This window comes from Aythya marila (genome assembly GCF_965140915.1).
Source record: "Aythya marila genome assembly, chromosome: 4".
Lineage (NCBI taxonomy): Eukaryota > Metazoa > Chordata > Aves > Anseriformes > Anatidae > Aythya > Aythya marila.
In genome coordinates this window covers 16,155,775-16,179,989 of record NC_139045.1, presented here as the reverse complement: position 1 = coordinate 16,179,989, position 24,215 = coordinate 16,155,775, and the positions used below count along the sequence as shown (strand labels likewise).

Below are 24,215 nucleotides of genomic sequence, written 5' to 3'. Positions count from 1 at the left end.
ACCGCGCGTGCGTCGCCATAGCAACGGGCGGCTGCCCCACTTCCGGGGTGGGGTTGGCGCGGGGGCCGCCGGGAGGGCGGCGATGCCCAATAGGCGGCGAGCGGCCTGCGCCTCGCGCCGCGGCGGGCGGGTGAGGGAGCGCGCGGGGCGGCGGTGGGGCGGGGGGACAAAATGGCGGCTCCCCGCTGAGGGGGGCCTGAGGGGAGCGTGAGGGGAGCGGGGGCGAAGCCGGGGCACGGGGAGCGCGGTCGGGGCCGCCGGCAGCTGGCCGTGCCCCTGAACGCCGCGCTGAGCCCGCTGCCCGCGCCCCTTCCTCTCCCCGCCGAGCAGAGCGATGGATCCGAGCCTGCTGAGGGAGCGGGAGCTGTTCAAGAAGCGTGCCCTCTCCACGCCGGCGGTAGAGAAGCGCCCAGCGCCATCTTCCGACTCCGCGGCCTCCAAGAAGAAGAAGGCGAAGGTAGAGCAGAGCGGCTCGTCCAGCTCCAAGCAGAGCGCAGGTCGGTGCGAGTGGCCTGCGCCGCGCTGCTCTTGTGCTTTCTGCCTTTGTGCTGAGCGTCCTGCCGGCTGTAATCAGCTTTTCTCCTAAATTGTCGCTTTTTTTTACCAAGAAACGCGGTTGCACGATGTGAAAAACAAACTTTGGCTGCGCGGGTCAGGCCTCCTCCTGCCAGCTGCTGTTCCAGAGCGTCGCTTCGTGCCACGCTGCGGGTGGCAGCGAATGCCAGGCCCCTGGGGCCTTCTGGCAAGGGGGCCTCCTGAAAACGTAATTCTGCCAGCCCCGAGTCAGGCTGCTGTGATGGGTCTTGTAATTTGCACCGTGCCTGGCTGGCGTGCTGCGGCTAGCAGCCCGTCTCGTTTTACTCGGGAACTAATCTCGGCTTGCAAACACGGCTGTAGGTGTCTGCCTGCCCGAGGAGTTGGCTCGTTTCCCTGGGGTGGAGGTGCTGACAAAGTGCCTCTCGAAACCAAACGAGTTCATAAAGCAGCACCCAAAGAGTGCGAGCAGCTGAGAGGCACAGCAGGGAGAGGGCTTGTGTGCGCACAGCAGCCTGCTCTGTGTTTGCTTTTATGGTGTGAGAAGAGTAATTTGGGGGGCTTGCGGATATTCTCTGCAAGCCCTGGCACAGTTCTCTGATGTACCCTGTTGGGCAAAGGGGAGGTCGGGAATTACTAAGATACAAAGTAATGCTGTTGTGTAACTCCCTTGCAGGCTTGTGTTTTGAGTGCCACCTGTGGCTCACTTCTAAACTCTAAATGAAACAATGCAACTAAAAAGAGCAGCAAAGAATGTCATTGATAGGAGGAGTGGAGCATTGAGTTTTTCTGACTTTGGTTTTCAGACCCCCTCAGGGCACCAAATAAAGTCATCAGCCAGACATTTAAAATAAATCAGAGCAGGCCAGGTTTCCACTGCCTCTTTGCCACGCTGTCCTCTCCAAATAAAATCAAACTGTACGTTGGGATATCCTAAAGTGTGCATCCAGAGGGAGGGGGGTTTACTGGGAAAGAGTGATGGGCAGGCAGTCCAAGTGTGGCTCGTCTGGAGGATTTGGGTAGCTGTGTGACCAAGCAGCAGCACAAATAGAGAAAGTGTCGTTTTGTTTCTGTGGTTTTGTGGGGTGGGTATTTCTGTGAGTGCTTTTGCAGCTGTCAGATGATGAGCTTACACAGATAAGAACGTGTGGCTGTGAGGAAATGCACTTTGTTTTCGTGGTGCTGGCTTCGTTCCAAACAGTATCAGAAAGCTTTCAAGATTTTTCTAACGTCTTTATGCACAATGAGTTCAGTCTCCTTTCAGTTTTCCCTGTGGAGTATTTACTAGCTGCTGCAGAAGCAACAAGGGTGGAAGAAAAGTACTGGAGAGTGAGCAAACCAGCTCTCTCCCTTCTGTTCTTAGGAGCTGGTTCAGAACAAGCATGCTGAGGGGCAAATGACAGAATGGGCCAGGCAGCCACAGGCAACACACACGTTGCTCTGTGATGCTGCAAAGTCCTTTGCTTAAAACCCCATTTTTTATTTGAATTGCCAGAATGCTAGGGGCCTGTCGCGATATGTGTGTAGCAGAGGGGGGCCTTGGAGAGGTGGAGTAAAAAGTAATGTTGGAGAATCCCTGAACCCCTGAAGAAATTAAAATTAAGAGGGTCGTTTCCAGTTTTGTTGTGTGGTGGCCACAGAGATGATAAATAATGTTCCAGTGGTTGTGTGTGAGCATCGATAGCCCCTGGGTATGCAGAGCCTGCAAGTTCTCCGTCATTCTAGGACTCAGAGAACCTGCCCTGGACTCTTTTTTGGGATGGAGGGGCACTGAGAGACCATGCTAATCCTTGAGTGACCACATGGGTAAATCTAGCACGTGTCTGTGAATTTGTTGTGAGCTTTCCAGTGAGAATAGTTGTTTCCATAGTTGTCTGAAATTATGCGAACGAGTTACTTGACAAATTCAAAGCTGCCTTGTTTATTCAGTTCAGAATCGTAACAGGAAAATAAAGGAAATAGATCACATCTGTTTATTTCTTTTTATTGATCAACAGTTAAGTCTTTCTCTTGAGACCTTTGTGGCAGTGATCCTGGCCATCAAGAGCTGAAACCTCCGGGAGCTGTTTCGCAGCCTTGCCTCTCTGCCTTAGTTTGTGTGAGGGGAAGAATTCTCCTGAGGCTGGAGGGCTGCACAAGGGGAGATCCTTGTCTTCTGCTCCTTGTGCAGACACCCAGCTTCCTGTGAAAACGCTTAGCTGGAGCAGGTCCTGAGACTTCTCCCCGCGTGTGCCTCCCGGGAGGGCATGAGGACACGAAGCCGGTGCAACCAGCTGCATGCAGGGCGCTGGGCAGGGGAGCTGCCGGTGGAAAGTGGTCCTGTTGTGTTTGGAGCGGGTGCCTTCAGGAAAGAGGCGCGTTAGTCCAGCGTGTCCCAGCAGCTCCCCTTGCCTCTCGTGAGCAGGACAGCAGTCTGCCAAATGCGCAGCTCCCCGGTCCAGAGGACATCACGAACGGGACCTTCGGCGCGTGTCTGGGGGTGACTCCTCGATTGCCTCGTAGCTGGGGCATCAGCTTCTCTTAATTGTGCTTGTAGTTTGATCGTAGCTAGAAGCATTCTCTGCGTACGGGGCTGACGCCGTTCGGTCTTGCCAGTAGTTAGCGTGTGGGAGGTGAACGTTTGCAGTGGTAGTGGTGTCGTTTGTGACTGAGGAAGGGAGAGTGCTCTTCCAGATGAATCAACGGAGCTTCTCGGTCAGCAGTGGTCTGGGTACCCTCTGACTGCTTCTCGCCAACCAGGAAGAACGTGGGGCAAATCAGCAAGTCCTCTAGTGTGTGTGCCCACATCTTCTGTTGCTGAGGCATGTGAAACCTGAGAGGGATTTCATCAAAAAAAAACTTTATCAGAAAAGTTTATCGTTACAGGTACTGGCCGTGGCATGGAGGTATTTCTGGCAGGGATAAAACTGCAGGACTGGTGTTGTAGCTTACTCGTTCATCTGGCCGTTAGGTGGGCTTTGTTTCCCTAATGCCAGGAGCATTATTTGGGTTTTATATAGTTAAATATATCTTGTCCCACACCTAGCGTCGGTCTGGTTGGGACATTTCTCACTGGCTTGCTTTTCTCTGTGTGTCCAGCAGTGAGAGATTTGGGTCATACCGAGGGCTACACATTTGGGTGTCATCATTACAGCTGTAATTTGTAAAGGCAAAACTTTCCTCTTTTAAAAGCTATAGGTGCCACGCAGCACAGAAGGATGATGTGGTGAACTAGAGGCAAAAGCCGATGGTGCAGGTTTTCTGTGGTCGGTTTGTGAGAAAGAGAGGCGTGAGGGGTCCAACTCTGGGATGCATCCACAGGCTGATGGACTTCTCTGAGGGTCTCTTGTGCAAAACAAAGCCACGTCTTGCTGCTCATCCACCCCACCACCTCTAGTGCAGGGGTTATCGTGACGTGGCCTCCTCTGTGAGGCGTGTGGCCACCTGCAAGCCGTGTGCTGGCTGGGAGGGAATGTCCTCAGTGAGGGGAGATCTGCAGCCTGCGTTGCGTTGTGGCAAGGACTCGGTCAGCTGCAGTTCAGCTTTGAAAAGTTGAGGTGGGACTGACACGTCCAGCACTTCTGGTTCCCTGTAGCGTCACAGGTGGCACAGCAGCCTGGGGACGGAAAGGTGACCCTGTTTCTTCTAGACCACAGTCCTAATTCAGTGTGCTTTTGGGGAAATAACGGGAGTTAGGGTAGTGCAGTGTCTTGACGCCCAGAAGCTGTTAAACAGAATATGAAGGAAGGGGAGAGCACTTCTCTGGAACTGGAGAAGGGAGGGAGAAGGGGTCAAACTGTACCACAGGAGGCTAGCAAAGGCTATTTTAGGGATGGTTTTCATGCTGGCTTGATTTCCCCCCACCATCCTATTTTTTTTAGAGCAAGGAACCTGTAGTAAAAGCTGCCAAAGGCAAGAACTCCCACGAGCCCCCCCCATCTCATGGGATCTCTTGCCTTTAAACCCTGATGCCTCCTATCTCTCTTCCCCTCATCCCTTACATGTCTGTCTTGTCCCTGGATGGCTGGCCTCAGGGGGAGGCCAGTGCTGTGCCATTGTGCTCTGTCTGATCACATTGCTGAGCATTTCTACAAGTGATTTTTTCCAGTTAAGCAGCATCGCTTTATGCGTGTTAAGCAGCGTTTGTTCGTTCAGGTAGACAAGGACCTACTCTAGTAACTCAACATGAACAACAGAAATGCATTTAAAAACAAAGAAATTTTCTTCCACCATTACATCGCAACAGATCATCCTTTTGCTAAGCACTCAGAACGCCTTTGCTAATTATTCAAGTTCACATCCAGAGATGAAATGGGAGCTGCTGCTATTACATTTAAGTCCAAAAGAAACGAAAAAACACATGGGACTTGCTCGTTGGTAAGGTACAAGAGGATTTGTTCAAGGTGTTAAACGTTGTTCAAGTGCTGATGATCAGTCCTTCCTACACCACCTCTGTTTCGCGCTTTCTGAAGCTGTTCATCATCGCTCTAACAGGGTTGGGCTCGTTCTCCAAGTCTTTCATAGTTTTGTTTTTCACACAGCAGCAACAGTCTAGCAGTTCGTAGAGGAATGCCAGCACCACCAGAGAGACGACAGTAAAGATGAATATGATCAGAATAACAAAGCAGGCAGTGTTCCAGTTATCGTGGAAGGGGTAAATTTTTTGCACTTGGAAGCCCAGGTACTGGTAGACGGAGGTGGTCTCGTTCCAGTGAGTGGCGTTGAGGGTTGCCATTCTCGCAGAGTTGCCTTAACGTATTCCCTGTCACAGATTTGGGGGCTGAAACAGAAAACAAAGCTGTTGAGGACTCTGTTGATCAAGAATATACTGTGATTTTTATCGCAAACTGGAAGAACTTCGTCTCAGACTGTGTCTCACACCGCCTACAATACATGGATTGTTGAATGGGCTTATTTGCTCACAAAAGTATCAGACCAAAATGTAAACTTTGTGACTTGTCTGGAACATTTGGTTCTGTGTTTCTGTTCCCCACATGCACAAAGTATGTAAGTTACTCTGAACTTAAACAGTGTTGTTTCTTTATTTCAAGTACCGACAAAGAGGTTACAAAGAGAATTTGAAGGTGTACAGTGGTTTCAACAACCTGTCTGCCCTTACTTCTGAGGCTTAGTACTTCATGCCATGAAAGCCTGCAGCCTTCTTTTGGCATTCCTGGAAAAACAGGAGATCCTTTTGCCATCTGCCATAGCTGAGTGCTTCGGGCAACTTTCTATATGTTAATATTGTTTGAGTTTGTCTGCTTGTTTTGTTGTTTGTTGTTGGTTGGTGGGTTCCCTATTTTGCATAGAGAAAGAAAGCTTTTTAAAGAACAGATATATGTAACTATCTTGGAGGATTTTTCCAGAGAACGGGGCTGAGCTGTCCCTTGTCCTTCTAGTTCACAAATACAATCCTGGTTTCTGAAAACTCAGTTTGGATTTGCCTGTTAGTGCAGACTCATTAACACTGCAAAACCTTTTTAACCTAAGAAGGCCCACCTTGCTGAGGTGTTCATTCCCCAGCTGTGCCTGCTGTTGGTTATCTGGAAATCTCAGTCCATTCGTGGCCATTAGGAGAGACAGAAGGAACGCCCAACCCACCCCTTCCTGAGCTCTGCCTTCTTATTCTCAGCTGCCTTCTCTGCTTAGCCACAAGGACAGGATCCTGTCTTTTGCCCAGCGCTGTGTGCTTGGACCAGGAGAAGACAAGGCTGCGTTATGGCGTGGGGGAGAGAAAGTGAGAAGTTGGTTTCAGCAAATACAGCTTTGGCATGAGTGATATTGCCGTCAAGGCACGCAGTTTGGGAAGGGCCATTGTGTGGAAGTGTGGAAGCAAGCTGTGTCGCAGTAACCCGTGTGGTATTCCTAGAACACAACAAGCGTTTGGTCTCTCTCTGGATTTCTCTGTGGGTTATGGCAGATGAGGTGTTTGGCAATAAGAGCTTCACAGTTGTGTGTCTCTTTTTTGGTTTCCTTCTTTCTCTGGCTTTGTCTCCCAAAACAGAAGGAGCTTACACTACTTCTGGTGTATAGCCTATGATGTAATAAAAAATATACCTGAGGAGCTACAGTAACTCCTGGTTATCTGGCCTAGCATACTGGGGGATGCTGTAGTGATCTTTGGGTCTCTCAGGCAACTATTTCTTTCTGGACTCTTATTTCCATGCATCAATGAAAGATTTTTGCTTTGAACAGAAAGCAAAAAGTAAAAATTTTTCTATATTCGTTACAAAATAGTCCTGGCTACCCACATTTAGTTCAATTTCATTCAGTAATTAAAGCTACAGAACCAAGGGGCAACACCGGTGTTTTGTTTATTAAGCTGTGCTCACAGATAATGCTTTAATGAACCTTGCATAGCCCAGAAATAATTCTGCAATCAGCCTGTTTAGCAAGTGACAACCAGAAAATGCCTAAATAAACAAGAAGCAGCACAGGAGAAGTGTTGATGGAGTCTGCTGAAAAAGGTTCCTTAAAGTAGTTCAATCACCTCTCCTTATTTAATAATAAAATAAATGGTGTTAATGAAAACCAGAACGATGCAGCCAAGCCAGCTTGCCATGCACATCTTATTTTAATCATTCAACTGCTGTACATTTTGCTCTTTATCCTTCCATCTTTGCTGGAGTTAATTGAAACAGACCAGCTTTGTCAGTGAAACTAGCATTTGATGTTTACTGGAGGAGTTGCAGCAATTTATCGTTTCTTCTGTTACATTTGTAATTGAATGCACAAATTTGTAAATGAATGCTCAAAGTAAGACTGAAATGGATAGAATGAATTAATCTTATTTTATATATATACACACGAAAGTTTGTAGAGCAAATCCAAGCTAAAAATACCAGTGAGTTGAGTTGGGTCTGGCTTTGAGAGGCAGGTTTGGTTTGGCCATGGCCTAGGCAGGATGCTCAGCTGGCATGTTTCACAGGGGATGGAGCTAAATTCAAGAGAGTTCTTGGATCAATGTATATTTTAAATGGCATGAGGATATCCTTGGAAGAATGGAGGGGATTTTTGTTTTGATCCTTTTGAACAGATATCTGAGATGGGATTTTGTTGGCATCATTACTGATAAATTCGCTCACTCTGTAAACACCAGGTACAACAATTATCTTTTTCTATCGATAAGAAATACCGTATTTTCAGCAGTATCAATGGAAATCAAGCTCTGGGACCACCGGAGGGGCTGGGCATGATGCCCAGCCACCGGCCCTGGAGGCGGGAGGAGAGGAGCTGCTCCTGCAGGGCTGGCTGCTGCCACCATTATGGGTCTGCCTGCGTACCTGGGGAGGCTGCGCTGAACTGAATGGCTGAGCTGGTGCTCCTCCAGGGTGGTGGTCAGCTCAGGCTTGGCTGGGGTGAGGCAGGCACGGAGCAGCTCCTGGCTGTCATCGCTGCTGCGCCAGACCGGAGTAGCGCGATTTAAATTCGTACTGTAAGCCAGGCTGATCTGCATGCGGTCGGGCTACCCAGAATTGAGTGAGTTAAATGTTTGATGAACTGGGTTCTCTAATATCTAGGTGAGGATTTAATGTAAAAGTATCCTCCTTCCCAGGTGCTGCAGGAAAGCAGCTTTATTTGAAATCATATTCATGGAGCAGAGGGAAATGACTGGCAAAAAATCATTTCAGTGCAGTACAGGGGAAGTCCTGTTCGAGAAACCACCAAATAGACATCTTGGGGTTATGGCATGTACAAATCAGCCGGATTATAACCTCTTTGTGTTGGATTGATCAGTGCTGTGATATTTACAATGCTAATAATACGCAAAGGGGTTTTCTTCCTACCCTAACAGACCAGTTTCTGGAACACGTTTTTAGCACATCCATGCACACGCATCTGTTTTAGCCGGTGTAATTGATGAGGTTTACAGAATACCCTCCTGGGAGGTACATTCTCAGATTTCAGCTTTAACAGGCTATTTTAATTTTTTAAGGAACATCCTTTCTCTGTCATTTCTGCAAGACCACACGGAATCAGTTATAAGGAAGTGAGGCTGCAGAAAACAAGCGGCCTCCCCAGTAAGCATCAAATCCATTTTGTTTACTGAATCTTGGCTCGTTGTGTTAGCTTTTCCGTAAGATGGAGCGGTCATCAATTTTCCATTAGCACACAGATGGTGAAAGTGCCTGCCTGATAGTGCAAGACGAGAGCTCCTCTGTGTTCAGCAGAATAAAATCCTGCTACATCTAGAGAAAAATCACCCTGATCCTAGGAAGCTTTTTACAGCCTTGCATGTTACAGGCATATTTTCCTGCAGTCATCAAGACAAACCGAAGACAATGTTAGAAAATGATGCACACCTACCTCTTGTCTGAAAGGATGCTGAAAGAGCGCCGTGCCGTTCCCTGTTTTAACGCAGCCTATGGCACAGCTAAGATGGAGCTTCCCTGCGATTGGCCAGCGCATGGTGCTGCTGACAACTTCCTTTGTGCTCATTTGCATCAAGCCCTCAACCCCGGGAGGAAATCATTCACAAATCCCACTTTTGCTGCCCAGATGAGGAAGCTGCCTCTCCCCGACTCGTTATTTTCGGGATGTTTTTGTGCGTGTCAGGCTCGGTAGCTGAGGAGCGCACGGGGGCGCACTGCTGGCCGTGCCCCGCGCTGCTCTGCGCTGGAAGGCAGCTGGTCAGAGCGTGACGTTGGAAGCGCTCACATCCGCAGGCTCCAGCCTCGCAGCGTGCTGGACTGACTTGTCAGGAGCTGTGGCGTGCCGTAGCCAGGCCGATTAAACGGGATAATCTCCTTGATGCAATTGACAGAACAAATACGTGCTAAGTCGCCTTAGCTGTTTGTTCTGGCTCTTGATTTTTATTTTAGTTGCTTCAGACCTCCCGTTACACGTTGCAAAATTTCCTTCAGATGAATTTTTAATGTTAAAAGGGGATCCTGTGGGGAAAAATCCCCAAAGGCTAGACTTCTCGGGGAGCTGGCTTTTGTTCTTCTCACTTAATTTGGTAACCAGAATAAAATGTTCTTATGGAGCTGGAGTTATGCTGATTGTCCTGTGTTAATTTTAGAATTGTTACATGGCAGTGTAATGCCTCTAATACAGCGTCGTGTAATCACTTGGGAATTAGCAGTTGCCAAGTTTTAGATTTGACATGCTATGCTTCTGCATTAGCCTTTTACTACACTAGCACCAGTTTCCATCTGAGCTTTCACCAAAATTACCAGAAGTAGACTTGTTTGAAAGCTGACTACATCCAAAATTCCCACTTCATGCTGCCTTATATTAACAGCTTACAGATCAACAAAGAAGAAGGCCGGGGTGCTGTGGGAGAGACATTAACAAAATTCAGCTGAACCACAGTGACTTTGGAAACCTAATTTGCAATTTCCTTGTAACTTAACAAGGGCATCTACATTTAACCACAGCAAACAGCATGGCAAAGACTTTGCTTAGCAGCTCTGCCTGGCACCCACTGCAGCCTCTGTCTCAGCTAAGGCACTTCTACTGTTCTTCCTGTCCCTCAACCTATTTTTCACAGAAGTAACAGGAAATCAGTATCTCAGAGATCTCTACTGTCCAGTCAAATTTAATTTGAAATCAACATGGATTTTAAAAACTCCTGTGGTGACAAAGAGGGGATTTTCCTTTTTCTGGAATAGTTGAAATTCTGAAAAGCTGTTGCTCTTAAGTTTGAGCAACATTATGCTGGTAATGGACCTGTGGCTTTTGGTAGTGGTTTGTGGATATTCCTATTTAATGTACCATGTTATGCAGTTAATAAAACTTGTTAACTCTGCCTTGCAAGAATTTTTGAAACTTTTTGCAGTAACAGATATGTTCGTGACATGTTCAGATAGAGCCAGACCTGGCAGCAGAGGGGATGCTGAATTGTTGTTTCAGTGGTGCAGCACACCAAGTGAAGCAATTGGAATTTATGATTTTTTGATAAGATCTCCCCTAGAGCTGCTTTCAAAATAAACAAACTGAAAACCAAGCCCATGACAGCAAACACAACCTTACTTTACTTGGGGTGTGCTAACTGAAATAAGTGAAGCTTTCTGCTCCTACTCAGCATTATGAAGCTATCAGCAGTGATAATCGTGGGGCACAGATGAAGTGCGTTACTTCAGCATGAATTAAGGTAGCATAAATGATTATGGTATGTTAAACCACAGAATTAAACGTGTGCTCTTAGGGTATTAACGCTGCCGTTGCTTGCTGTTTTTTTAAAGCTCAAGTCCCAGTACCTTCGTGTTTATGGAGGTCTGCTCAGAAGTGTTCCACACCCAGCGTGCTTACAACACTGAGCCCTCCACAGGTGACTGTGCCTGGAACACGTGTTTCTGTTCATTGCCGTGCTCCTGAGGGGCTGTGGAACTAGAGGGGGTCAGGGTGTTGTTGAAACCATCATTTTATTTATTTATTTATTTATTTATTTATTCTCCTGTTGCAGATCACAGCAATGGATCATTTAACCTGAAAGCCCTTTCGGGAGGCTCTGGCTACAAGTTTGGAGTCCTTGCTAAGATAGTAAATTACATGAAGGTACAGCGGTTTGATGTAAAACTATAATGTTTGGAAATGCTTTAGTTACTTATTCTCCTCTGGTAGCTAAATGATGCTGAATGTTTCAGTCCAAAATTCTTTTACTGAATTTCAAGAAACTAGTTTGTTAAATTTAAAACGCTCTCTGTAAAGAAAGTGTCCAGTATATTGTTTCCTTACTAGAATCCTAATTATTCCAGGTCAACTTAGAACCAGCAGTAAGGTTTTTATTTGCATTAGAAATAGGAATTGGAAGATGTTGCCAGCTTTTAGGAATCATGAGCTATTTATCAAAGTAACTTGTAATTTGGTGCTTGACAAATGATTTTGTCCTTGATCTCAGCTGGTACTAACAATCTTTTTCCTCATTCTCAAAAACCCTGCGTTATCCCGCTTTTACAAAAGTTGTAAATTATACTTTTTATGTTTTTTAATGCCTTTTTAATGCTTTTTATGCCATTTTTTGTTACTTTATGATAGTTGAATTGCTGAATAAAGGAGTACAAATCACTGATAGAGGCTGTTGACTTTTCCAGACTCGGCACCAGCGTGGTGATACGCATCCATTAACCCTAGAAGAGATTTTGGATGAAACACAGCATTTAGATATTGGACTCAAACAGAAGCAATGGTTAATGAGCGAGGTAAAGAAAAGTTTAGATTTTAATGAGAGATCAAAGGATAATGATAAACCTGAACCATACAGATTTATTTAATTACAGACTGTATAAATATAGAAGTTCTTTTTTGAGAAACTGCATTGATTCACATTTCTGTCTTGTGCCTCCTGCTATTGAAATAACTTTGAAATGAAAGCTCTTCTGACATTTTTAATGAGCAGTTAGAATTACTGCACAAAGAGTAAGTTTTATGTCCAGTGATTTTATTCATTACTAATTTTATATACTCAAATTGCTTTTCTCAAGGAATTTCTTCATAACAAATCAAAGCAGAGAGTTCTTCCAGTGTCCAGGATGTTAAATTAACTGAACAAAAGGAGTTTGGCACAAAATTCATAGACTTTCAGTTCTTTGTGATTTACTGAAATGAAGAATTCTGATGTGAAATCCATGTTTGCAATTGAGGGATCGCAAAGTTCATTAGTCTCACAGTATATGCTAGGTGTCCTTCCTACAGAGTTGTAACGAGGCACTATGTCCTTCTTCATCCTTAATTGATCTGAATGTCTTCATGGGATTTCAAGACAAATAAATCAACAAAAATAACCATATTTGGTATTTATACTTAATTGGTGTATCTGGCTTTGCTTGTATATTTAAAATCCTTGCAACAAAGTAGTAAAGGCTGTTGGTGCATGGAGAAGAAATTTCTGTGTAGTGAAACTAGGCTGGTTTAAACTTATACAGCCTGTAGTGTTCCTTTGGTACCAGTGCTAATACTCTGGGGTACAGAAATCACCAATCCAGCAATGCTGTTACCATGAAAACTAGGCTTCGTCGTAAACTTTGAAGGGTAGCTCCAGGTTATTTCTGTAATTAATCAGAATATCAAGTCTGTACCAAAAAGCTCTTCCCAGGAAGTTTACATAAAATTACCACTGAGTTGCTACTGGGTAAGAAAAGGTGAACGAATATCCTGCAGTGCCATAGTTACCTTTTCTGTTACAGGCATTTTCTCCCTCCTTTCTTCTTTCTGTGTCTCTTCTCTTTCTCCTTTCAGGGTCAGGCTGGCATCTGCAGAAGAAACTAAGTAGAGTTGCCCTCTGTTACAGGTGAACTTCCATTATGGTACTGGCTGCACAGCAAAACTGATTCGGAGCATATCTTAAATCATTTCAATTGTCCATGAGCTTCTGGTCAGCTTCACTCAAGCTGGCATCATAAGTAAAATCCTGCTGTGCAGGAGGTCTGCTCTTCTCAATTTCTTCTACAGCTGCTGGTGCCAATTGACAGCAGTTGGGGAAGACTGACTCCTGTTTTGTTCATCCCAGGGTAATGCCTTTCACATTCATAACATGCATATGACCTGATTCTGACATGCTGAGTTGTCTGTTTGCACTCTATATTCAGCCAAAGCACTTTTTTTTTTTGCATTCCATCCTTTTTTTTATTGTCCTTCCTTTCTCAAAAAGGAACTCGTGCGGCTTTCTGCCATAAGAGGCTTCATGGACCTTCAATCCCAAGGGCACTAAGTGAATGATGCTAAGCCTCCTTTGGTGCTTTGTGCTTTACATTGCAGTGAATTACACCTGGGCTGGATCTAAGATCCAGGGGTTTAAAATCTGTTTCAAACTCAAACCTCCAAACTGGCAGCTCTAACGTGACTGATGTGTTTGTAGCTGTTGAAAATCACACTAGAAAAATGTACTAGTGTGCACTCTTTCTCAGGTTTTAAAATTGATGTTCCTATTACAGGCTCTAGTCAACAATCCGAAAATAGAAGTTGTAGATGGGAAGTATGCTTTCAAACCCAAGTACAACTTGAAAGATAAAAAGGCTCTGCTCAGGCTCCTGGACAAGCATGACCAGCGAGGGCTGGGAGGAATCCTTTTAGAAGATATTGAGGAAGGGCTACCCAATGCACAGAAAGCCATAAAGGTGAGTGAACCTGCTCTACTTAGGTTCTCAGAGAGGACACGGAGGCTAAGAGAGAATTTTGTCACGAGTTATTTCTGTTCTTTAGATAACTCAAAACCTTTTTCAGAAGGTCGAATATTGTAGCTTTTTCTGGACATCATTCTTTACTTTCAGATTTGGCCTGATGTCTCAGCACAGCTGTCAAAGTTCTTTCCCCCAAAAGACGCTTGATCTCCCACAGTGCAACTGAAAGCATTTAGTGGTGCTTTTATCCCTTGATCTCAGCCCCCTGTATCTCATCTTTGCTTTATTAGTGCACTTATTGACAATGTCCCCTTTGGATGCTTTTTGTTGCAGGTTACTTTGCTGCTTCTCTGGTTGATCTTTTTGTAGCACAAATCTGGGTCTGTTGTTCATGCTGGAATCCCTGTGCTTAGAAATGAAGTGATTTTGAGTTCTTCTTTTGTGTTTGTTTTCGAGGCTTTAGGGGACCAGATCATCTTTGTTAATCGCCCCGATAAGAAGAAAATTCTCTTCTACAATGATAAGAGTTGTCAGTTTACTGTGGATGAAGGTAGGTGTTTACTTACATCTGTTGCCATGATAGTTGATTTGCATTCATCTTAGGCAGCTGTATGTATGTATAAGCAGTCTTTTAATGTCATAATCAAATCTTAGGTCTATCCAGATTCAGTCAGTGAAAGGGTTTATATTAACACAAGGCTAACAAGACTAATGAGCAAGTGAGTTCAGAGGTAATAGCCTCTGTTTTATATTGGATCCATGGCAGCAGGAACCCAGCAATTCAAGTGTAAGTATGACAGAAAAGACCAAAAGTCACCTGCCTCTGACTTAAATGGCATCTAACATCTTGCTGCGTAAAGGGCAGCCAAAAAACAAAGGAATTCCTTCTGGGTTTGAGTTTGCTCTTTTTTTCCAGCTTATAAATTATGTGTCTTTCGTTGGTGAATGCAATGAGTTACCAGGAATGGAACAGAAGGAAAAAGCAGACAGGGAGGGGATGTGAGCAGAAGTACTGAGAAGGGGCAGCTGACAACTGGGAGGGCAGTGTAGGTGTGGGGTACTGCTGCTTCCTAGAGCTCGGAGTGGAAATTAATTACGCAAATTGGGATGTGTTGCAATAATGACATCAGATAGCTGTAAGTACAGAAGGGAGAAGGCAATCCCTGGTAAAAGACCAGGGATTTTAAATTTTAAACAATTCAAGGACACTGAACACTTATTGTTTTTCACTTGGACACATGCCACACAAAGCCATCTTATCGTAGAAGCAAAAAGAGTTGTAGAGACTTCGGCTGTTCTACTTGCAGGACCGTAGGAATGGAACATATAGGGACATATAAGAACAAAATATAAAGCTCTTTGTCTTTGAATAGCTCAGAGAGACCTATTTTAACTAGAGTTAAGCAACTTATTTGTTACATACCACATTTATACGCTCAGTAATAATAGCTTTCTTCCACAAAGATAATTTAGTAGATGTCACCTACAGCACCTAAAAGTATAAAAATAGTTTCAAAATATTTAATTGAGTCTCTTTTAAACCATAATTTCTGGCATTTCTTCCTATTGGGAGTCCAAACTATATGTGAAATGCAGAATCGTAAGCCTCAATCTGCCTTTAGTGGGGGGAATTTGTAACCTGCCAAATGCCTGCAATTTTACCATTAACGCTGTCATCTTGCTCAGATTGGGTTTCTTCAGTCCAACAGCCCATGGCTTTTAGGGATCTTAGCTTTGCCAAAACCTTTAGAAATCAGCTCTATTGCAGTAGACAAAGCTTTTAAGTTTTTAGCAGCTACTGGTTGTATCACAGTCACAATTGCTGATCATTTCTTCTTTTGTACCTTTTCCAGATAATTGGCACCCAGCCAGTCTAAAAGGGTTAGCAGAGCAGATCTCTATTCTATTGCTCTTAGTTTGTAATAACTCCAAGATTAACTGTGAATTTTAATAAAAGAACCCGTTTTATTAAGAAGGAGCAAAGGAAATCTGCCAAACTCTGTCAGGGAGCCAGTAAAAATCCAAGGCTGTTCCTATACAATGTATTATATTTTAGCACATCCAGCACTGATCGATCGGTGGTTAGGAACAAATGGTGCAGCCCATTGCTGAGAAAGAGAAGGAAAGGTTAAAAAGAAAAAAAAAAAAAAACACACGGCCAAAAAAATGAAACTAAATGTTTAAGCTGGCTGGCTCAGTCTCCCAGCAAGGAAGGCATTAAAGTCTCTAGTGTCTAATGAAGGGACCACTAGTGTGCAATGTGCTCGCAGTTCTAGGTGGCCTTGCTTTCTTTCATCCGCAGGTGGCAGCATGTTCCCATCTGATCAGAAAGTGATTTTTTTTTTTTGTTCTGTTCCTGCTGTTTTCTTGCTTTTCTTGTCACGCAGAAGATAATGCTTTGTTCTGAGAGGGGCAAAATCCTTTTTCTTTTGTGAACGTTGTGATCTGCCTGCGTATGCCACAACTCTTGAAACATCCCTGAGTGGGTTCACTTACTGACTGCAGCTGGAATGGGTCTTTTTTCCAACCATGTTATCCTGTGATGAGGAAGACCCATCCTTCCTGAGCAATTTCTCCTGGAGATTCTCTCCAGGGCACTACAGGCATGTCACTTAGGGAGTCCTTGGCAGAATTGTCTGCGTACGGGATGAGTTATGACATGTTCCTGCGCTAGCAGTGCTATTTCAGCTCATTATCTCCAGCAACGTTAAAACTGAGATTTTAGAAGACTGCGATATAAGCCTTGAAGTGTTGTCAAGGCTCTTTGATCTAGCAACTGATGACAGTTCAAAATATGTTTCTAGTTTAATGTTTATCCTTAGAAATAAGGCCTCTGCAGTGCTCAGTGCACGATTGTGCTGTATGGCACACTCCAGTTTTGAATGCATGCTGGCTGGGATTACTGTCCTCTAAAAGTTCCTCTCCCCTCGCTGTCTGAGCTCCACCAGCCGTCAGCAGAGAAAAAGGAGCTGCTGGGGTAGTTTGGAGGTTGCTGTCTAAAGTAGTGGGAGAAACTATTTCCTGGCAGTGCCTGCCTCTGTCCTGACTGCAGTCATTTTAATGGCTGAACGAGCTTTTCTTTCTCCCCTTTGGGAAATAAATGCCAGTGTACTTCAGCAGCGGTGCAACACCTATATCGTGATCTCCAGGCTACTGGAGAAGGTATGTGTAGTGAGGAACAGCTTTTGTTCTTCCTTTTCTGTGATTAGCCAAAGAAGGTTCAGATTGCATGTGTTCCTCCATCGTGACTTCCTGACTAATTAATCTTCTGTCAGTAATGTGTAGCTGAACGGGTTTATAAAAGCCAGGCTGGATTTCAGGTGCTTCAGCCAAGTAAAGCACTGCCTTTTTGTGCTGGGGCTAAGCAAGCACTTTGCGTGTGAACCAAGCTTTTACCGTGGGGCTGAATACTGAAATGCCAGTCCTATTGCTTCACTGCTAGAGAGGATGTCTTTCACGTCTGAAGGCAATATAGGAAATACTGTAATGCCTGAAAATGTGGATACTTGGTAATTACACGTGTTGTTCTTCCTACGTGCCTTTGAGGAGACTTAAAGAGTGGCCAGAGCCTCTTCAATTTGACAGTACAGAAATTGCTGAGGATCAGCAAGGACTTATGGTTCTGGCTTTGGATTCCAAGACGGTCGATGGGCACCTCTTCTGCCTGGTACAGATCTAGTCCTGTACTCCCTGGGACTGCTGTGGAGCAGGACTCCATCTTCCCTGCTGCTCTTTGTTTCTTCCCTTCTGCCCTCTCCACAGAAATGTTGTCTGTTCTCATCCTGTGCTCAGGTTTGAGTTCAGCTCAGTGAAGACTTTCAAGCTGTTTCTGATCTCTGACAGATTTTATTACCGGTATGGTACAGAAGTTTATCTCCAGGAGCCATCTCAGCCTTTTTGCGAGAGCAGGTGAAGCAGTCAGAGCTGCAGGATAAACTACGCTGAAGTCACGGTGCAGCCACTTACCCATGACCCTGTTTCCCATATGTAAGCATTTATAGAGTGGTGGAGCAGAGTTGCTCAGGGAATGTTGGTGCAAACTGCTTTCATATACGAGGCCCCCATACAGTAAAGTTGCAGGAACATCCTTACCCCTCAGGTATCTTTGCTTTGTGCTTGTTACACTGGTCCAAGCTCTTTGTTTTAAGCCTGTGTGTGCACACAGCTCCATGATAGAGATGTTAGCAAGCATCTGAATTGGCCTTTCAGTCAGCCTGCTGTGGTGCTTCAGGTCTCAGTCCCTCTTCTCCTTACTCAAAAGACCAGGAGTTAGTGACCTGGAGGAGCAAGGGAGCAGCCTGCGAGCTGTTCCCTTATATATTTTAGCGGTCAAATTGCAAGGTACTGCATACAGGGTTTGTTCGTTCAGGGTACGGTGACCACAGCTTGCTGCCTGTGCTGGAAAAGTCTGCATTTCCATCAGGACTTAAGAGCTCTCTGCAGAAAACACATGTCTCCTTTAGGGATCACAGCACCTGCGTAGCTTTGGCCAGAAACTCTTTGGAAATTTCTCTCTAGGGGATTTTTTCTGGGCTCTGTCTTGTCATAACAACCCAAGCGGCAGGAGGAATTGTCAGGCTGTCTGAATGCAGCCTGCTGTGGTCAGATGAAGCCTTACTGTCTCGACTGCTGGACAGCTTTGTCTTTCCATAGCTGTTACAGTCTTGTTCTGGCTCTAGCTGTAAAATGGTTTAGTGGATCCGAGTGACGAGTCTCCCGCTTCCATCATGCTCTGATGGTGTAAAGATTGCCTTGCGGTTCAGAGGATGTGGAGAAGGAATTGGATGTGCTCTGGGACTGGAATGGCTGTGTGCAGCTGATCCTGCTCTCCGTGCCTGGCCGAAGCAGGCCAGTGTGTGGCGAGCCTTCTGCTCCAGCAGTCCCTCCCTGCTCTCACACTGCGCCTTGTCACAGACAGAAGAAAGTCATCGTGAAAAACGGATCTGGTGTTTTGAGGTCACCCTTCCATCACCGTTACGTTGCCTGCTCTTCAGGCACATCAGCTGAGCACAGCAGTTCTCTTTCTGCCTTCTCTCCTCCTAGAGACAGGCCAGCCCCCTGTGTCCTCCTGCCTGGCCAGCCATAAGCTCAGAGATGTGCTCCAAAGGCGGTGGAGGGCAGTAATCAGGTCCTTGGGTGCCATTTCCTCGTCACTGACCCCCCTCATGAGCTGCTGATTTTACAAGCTAGAAGCCGCAGGAAAGGCCAGGGGTGTGGTTTTTCAGATTCTCCTCAAAGAACGTGGAGAAACCTCATTCTCTCATGGGTTAAGGGTATGAATGCTTGGCCGGGAGGTGCAGAAATACCACAGCCACAATCGTGGAGCACTGTTTGCCGAGAGCTGTAGCTACTGCCAGCTTTTTCCATAGATTCTCACATTTCAGAGAGGATGTCAACAATAATTCAGATAGTGTATTCCCAAGGTCTAAACTTTCACTAGCTGATAGGGGCACGGTCCTCGGAGACTTTTGAAGAAATCTGACAGGTAATGTGGAAATGGTTCAGCGCCAGCCAGCCAGCTGCTCGCTCTCTTCAGTTCCTGCATTTGGCTCAGTATCTGGTGTTACACTGAAACGGTTCTGTGATTAGATGAGGGACAGGTTTCCATTTCTCCTCGGATGGCACCCTAAATACACACCCCTAGTACGCGCAGCCGCCTGAACACTGCTCCACCTTCATCCTGTGCTTTTAGTTCCGAACCAACCCTCTGACACCGAGTGTTGCCAGGGGACAGCGTGATTGCGATTTCCCACTTTCCCCCGCATTAAGGTACTTCAGTGCTGTACACGGAGCTTCTGCATTGAAGTTATTTTGCAATTACCAGAGTCAAAGCTATAGCACTGAAAGCAGCCTGATTTATGGAGGAGTTATTAAGTGGCGTTGCTGAATACTTTGTAGTGATTCTGGTGGGGCCAATTAGTAAATTAAACTGTCTGTACTTAAAGTCCATTTTAGCGTTGCGGTCTGGGTTCTTGGTGACTGTTCCATTCATATTTCTTGGACAAGTTTGAAAGGCAAATGTGAGGCTGTAATGATGGTATAACATCATTATGTTGCGTTACAAGAAATGCAAAATGCTGGGGTTAGGTATTAACTGTGCTCTGCGCTTCTGTGCATTTTGATCCTTGAAGAGCTGGCCATTTATTTTCTACTGTTTAATTTTTCACTTCTGTTCTCCAGAAGAATGCAGGCTGGTTACCCTTAAGTAGCTATCCTCAGCTTTTTTTTTTTTTTTTTTGCACCAAAGCATATTTGTCCGTGTATCGTGAGCTCTAATAAGAAGACAGATCGTTTGTGTTTGTAGCAGAACGTCTCAAGAAAAAGGCCACTGTCATATAAAAGCTGCTACCAGTTCTCTCTTCTGCTCCATCCGCTGTCACATCCTTCTGCTCCATCGTGCCTGTCACATACGTCTTAGAGAACTGCCGTGCATCTCTTCAGGTCTCACAGGACTCGGCTGTGCAGAGCCAAAGGCCGTATAGTGCAACACAACCTGAAAGTATCTCTAAGTGGGATCTCTTTAATATTCATCTGTTTATGGGCAGCACTTCATGAATGAATCACATAAATGGGTGGTTTGGAGCACGGTTTCTCGCAGCGTGCGATACAGCATTTGCACAGCTAGCGTGGGATCGCTCTTTCCAACCACCACCAGGTCTCAGGGTCCTGCTCTGGCCTGTTTGGGTGCTCAAGACAAAGAGAGGGCACGAACAGAAGGGAAAAAGCTTGAAAGAGCTCGTGCTGCTCAGTACAGAGGACACACTGGGACCCTTGCTCAAGCTGCTGCTAAGACTTTCATCTGAGAGCTCATCTCTGAGAAATGTCTCTTGTGTGTTCAGCTTTGATCACAACACAACCTTTTCCACCTGCTGCAACAGGATTAGGTGAGAGATGATCTGTGATAGCAGGCACCACAAGATATGCCAAAAGCCTGGAATCACACCCAAAACGGATGAGGAGACAGAGAATGTCTTGACTACAGCGTCGTCACTCCCTGCATTAAGTTATCTGAAGGTTGCTGTCTCAGTGCTCCTGTTGTGCAGCCCAAATGGGAAAACACTATCTCCATGAAACCAAAAGCGGTGTTTTGACAGGATTCAGCTCTCTTCGAAGGCACTGGGTTACCAAAAATGAACGTTGTTGTTCTCCACTGGCAAAATTCCTTTCTTTTGTTTCCTGGGAAGCTTGAACAGCCCCTTGCTGTTGGTAATGGGAAGGGAAAGAACGAGCTGAGGCTAAAAGCATGTGCTTTCCTAGAAAAACAAGACGTGTTAGGAAGGGAACAGGTCCAAGTGCAGGAAGGAATTCTGTCGCTTACGCCTTCTTCACGGTGCTGTTCTGTTGCTGTGTGGCTAGAGACAGTCTATCTGTGGCAGATCGTTGCTGGAGTGTTTCATTGCCTGCTGCACAGGACAACTTCTTACGCATGCAGAAGTTGTGGTTGTTTTGACAACTGTATACTAAATTTGTCTGGAAATAAAGGGAAAAATTTAGTCTTGCGTTGCTATGTGTGCCTCGTGTTTTATTTATAGTTTGTTAGCCAAACCTGCTGACAGGATATATCTAACTTACTGCCTGGGGAATGAGGGGAGGTAGGATTGTACCAGCCGCTGCCTGGAGAAGGCATTCCAGAGACTCTCTGAAACTTTACATGAGGCAGAGAGCGTTCAGGCAGATGGCAGCTGCTCTAATTAAGACTTACTGTCTCTGTCTTTTTTCCTGCTGCTGTGGTTTTTAAGGTATCTCTCTTCTTTTAACACCAGAGGAATTCTAGTAATTTATTATCTGTACGGCATGGTACGTATTAGATTACAGCGATAAAGGAGCTTAAAACCGCTGAAGTAAACGTCTTGAATCCTCAGTAAATTGGACTAGGAGATGTCAGGTCTCCCATGACAATGGCAGCGGAAGATGTGTCAATGGAGTTGCCGTTTATGGTTAGTTATTACCCTTCACCAAGACCGTTTGAACTGGGGCTTATAAAACATGCTGACAGTCTGCACGGCTACAGAGGTGCTGGGCAAAAAGGTAGAGGCTGCAGCAAATTACCATGAAAAGCACGCACTGCCAATGGGTGCTCTGGATGCTGGCACGCTGGAGTGCAGTTAGCACAGACAAGAATTAGCTCATCTCCTTCCCTTAAGTGTCGGGGGCTTCTCTTTTTGTGCGTGTGTTGGCTTTTTTTGGAAGCGCATCCGGCGTTTGGAGAGGGTAAAGGGCTGTGCTAATTGGGTGCCTGCTGGCAGCGACCGCTGCATCACAGGCTGATAGATCAGAGTCCTTCAATGTTTGAGCTCAAGTGTATTTCCCCCGCTTCGTGCAGGGCTTTGCCAAAGGTTTATTCACTGGGATATGAAATGAGGCTGTGTTTGGTCTTGCAGAGTTTCAGAAGCTGTGGAGGAGCATTCCCGTGGATTCTATGGATGAGGAGAAAATCGAAGAGTACCTGAAACGACAGGGTATTTCTTCCATGCAAGAAGCTGGACCAAAGAAAATAGTAAGAGATGCGAATTATAGATCTTCCTGAGACCCCCCCTTCCTGACCCTGCAGTGTTAATTCCAAAACACGTTGCTGAGCCTATGCACAGCTGCTTTGTGTAGCTCAGGGAATTGCGACCCGTTTTAAGAAGCTGCAAAACAACAATGCTGTAGCCAGCAGCCAGTGTTTTTATAACTTGTTTCAGCCAGCGTAATCCAAGCAGCATCAAGAAGAGGGCAAATGCCAAAAATCCCTCTGAGCTCCAAAGTGGAAGCTTCTGCTTAAAGCCGTACGATGCATTAGGAGCAAAAGAATAGCTACTCTTTGGGGAAAAGGTTTTCTCTTGCCTTTTCTTTTTCCTTTCTGCTAAGTAGCCTTGAAACCCCAATAGAAATAATCTAACCTGCCTCCCACCTCACGTAACACTGTTCCACAAAATGGGTGCAACATGCCCATGTTTTACTGGGAGGCCAAAATGGCAACAAGGTCTCCAGAGATGCTTTCTTCCTAGCTTTTAACAAGTTTATTTTATTTTATTTTTTACATTTATTTGTATGTGACACACCGTATCTTTTCTCTTCTGCACTTGGCTTCGAGCTGTCCTTTCACAAGAGCCCTTCCACACAGGATTTGTTCTTGGTTTCTGCCAGTCACCGCAGTAGATGTTTTAATGCCTGCTGTCACATAGGCATTTCTCGTGGATCTCTTGTATGCTAAATGGGTCTTTGAGCACGTAATGTGGGCTCTGTATCCTTCTGTCGCTGCCTGAGAGTGTTTGGAAATCTCACTTAGAAACAAATGCCAGCTCTCCTACAGTGCATGAGATACCGGGAGGCTCTGCTATGTACCCTTTGCCAATTCCCTGCCTGGATTTGGACTGATTGCTGTTGTTTCTTCCTGCATAAAAAACCACCTTCCCCTCCTGCCCACCCCTTCTTCACGCACAGCTCTCCTTCACAGCAAGGCAGAGCCTGTGGACAGCACAGCAGGTCAGGTGTCGCAGCTGGAGGGCAGATCTCTTGACTACTGTTTATTTCTTCTTGCAGGCTCCTATTCAGAGGAGAAAGAAACCCGCTTCTCAGAAGAAACGCCGATTTAAGACTCACAATGACCATTTGGCTGGAGTATTAAAAGATTACTCTGATGTCGTTCCTGGCAAACAGTGACCAGCTGAGTTCTGGAGCAAACAAGCATTTTTATACAGGCTTTTTGCCGCTCAGGCTCAGTGTCTGCTCGCAGAAAGACTGACTGTATATAGTAATGTGATGTGTTTCCCCATCCCAGCAACTGCCAAGATGGAACAGGTCAGTTTAAGAGCAAGTACGAACTACTAAATTTAGAGTTTAATTTAATTAGCTAATGGGAAATGTGTCTTTAAATGAGAGGTTCTCACAAGTTGCCTGTTGGCATGGAGTGATAAATGGTGCTCAGCATGTAATGCAGGAGTTCCTGTTCAGTGCTTAACTCTGTTTTTACATTGCTTAATGGGTATTTACCTGGAATTACTTAAGAGGGGCTTTCTAGTAGAATTGAATACAGTATTTGTTGTACCTATTTCAGGGAAACCTCCTAAAATCACTGCAAGCTAGTTTCTTTTCTCGTCAAATACGCCTACGGTTTTTCTGTTCCTTCCTATTGTGGGATTGAGCTTTACTGAACTGATACCTGAGGCTCAGACTCAGGAAAAATCCCTCTCCCGAGCTCCGAGCAGGCTGCAGGGCGGCAACGCAGCGGCTGCTCCCTAATGCTACCCAGAAATTGCTCTCGGTGATTTCTCTTCACTGTAATGGGTGCACCCGTGTTGCACAGTTCTATACTGTGGACTGGAGGGAAATAAAATGACAGTGTAATACTGAAACTTTTTTTTTTTTTTTTAAGTAATAAACTCACAATGCTGGTTTCCAGTGTTGCTTCCTTAAAGAACGAGAGAGCTTTCGTCTTTCACTCCAGTTGTGTTTTCCTTTTCAAGGAGGTAAAGGACTCTTTGCTGTGTTTTAATCTTCTCAATGACTTATTGTTCTGGGCTAACACTGTCATCTTTTATCATTCTTGTTTGGGGGAGGGGGAAAACCACCTTAAATGAAAGCTCCCTGTGGCTGCCTGATGTTCGCTGCCATACAGACTGCCTAACGTGGAATGTGGCCAAATTACGTCCTCTTGAT

The 24,215-nt window shown here is 45.4% G+C and overlaps 2 protein-coding genes across 4 annotated transcripts; one reads left to right on the top strand and one right to left on the bottom strand.

The window, feature by feature from the left end:
* Positions 1-83: 83 nt before the first annotated feature.
* On the top strand, positions 84-23,953 carry GTF2E2 (general transcription factor IIE subunit 2). 3 transcript variants are annotated; one of them, XM_082758685.1, is made up of 8 exons: positions 84-130; positions 331-497; positions 10,922-11,013; positions 11,550-11,657; positions 13,389-13,571; positions 14,031-14,124; positions 21,956-22,071; positions 23,100-23,953. In XM_082758685.1, exons 2-8 carry the CDS (start codon positions 335-337, stop codon positions 23,217-23,219), a joined length of 876 nt encoding a protein of 291 aa, XP_082614811.1. In that variant the 5' UTR covers positions 84-130; positions 331-334; the 3' UTR covers positions 23,220-23,953. The 3 variants fall into 3 exon arrangements, with proteins under 3 accessions (XP_082614811.1, XP_082614812.1, XP_082614813.1); XM_082758686.1 differs by lacking the exon at positions 84-130 and having other exon boundaries at positions 204-497; positions 14,038-14,124; positions 23,100-23,237; XM_082758687.1 differs by lacking the exons at positions 84-130; positions 21,956-22,071; positions 23,100-23,953 and adding an exon at positions 19,822-21,900 and having other exon boundaries at positions 204-497.
* On the bottom strand, positions 2,551-9,133 carry SMIM18 (small integral membrane protein 18). Its single transcript, XM_082759522.1, has 2 exons — positions 8,821-9,133; positions 2,551-5,293 (listed from the first exon to the last, which is right to left on the bottom strand). Exon 2 carries the CDS (start codon positions 5,246-5,248, stop codon positions 4,955-4,957), a length of 294 nt encoding a protein of 97 aa, XP_082615648.1. The 5' UTR covers positions 5,249-5,293; positions 8,821-9,133; the 3' UTR covers positions 2,551-4,954.
* Positions 23,954-24,215: the final 262 nt, after the last annotated feature.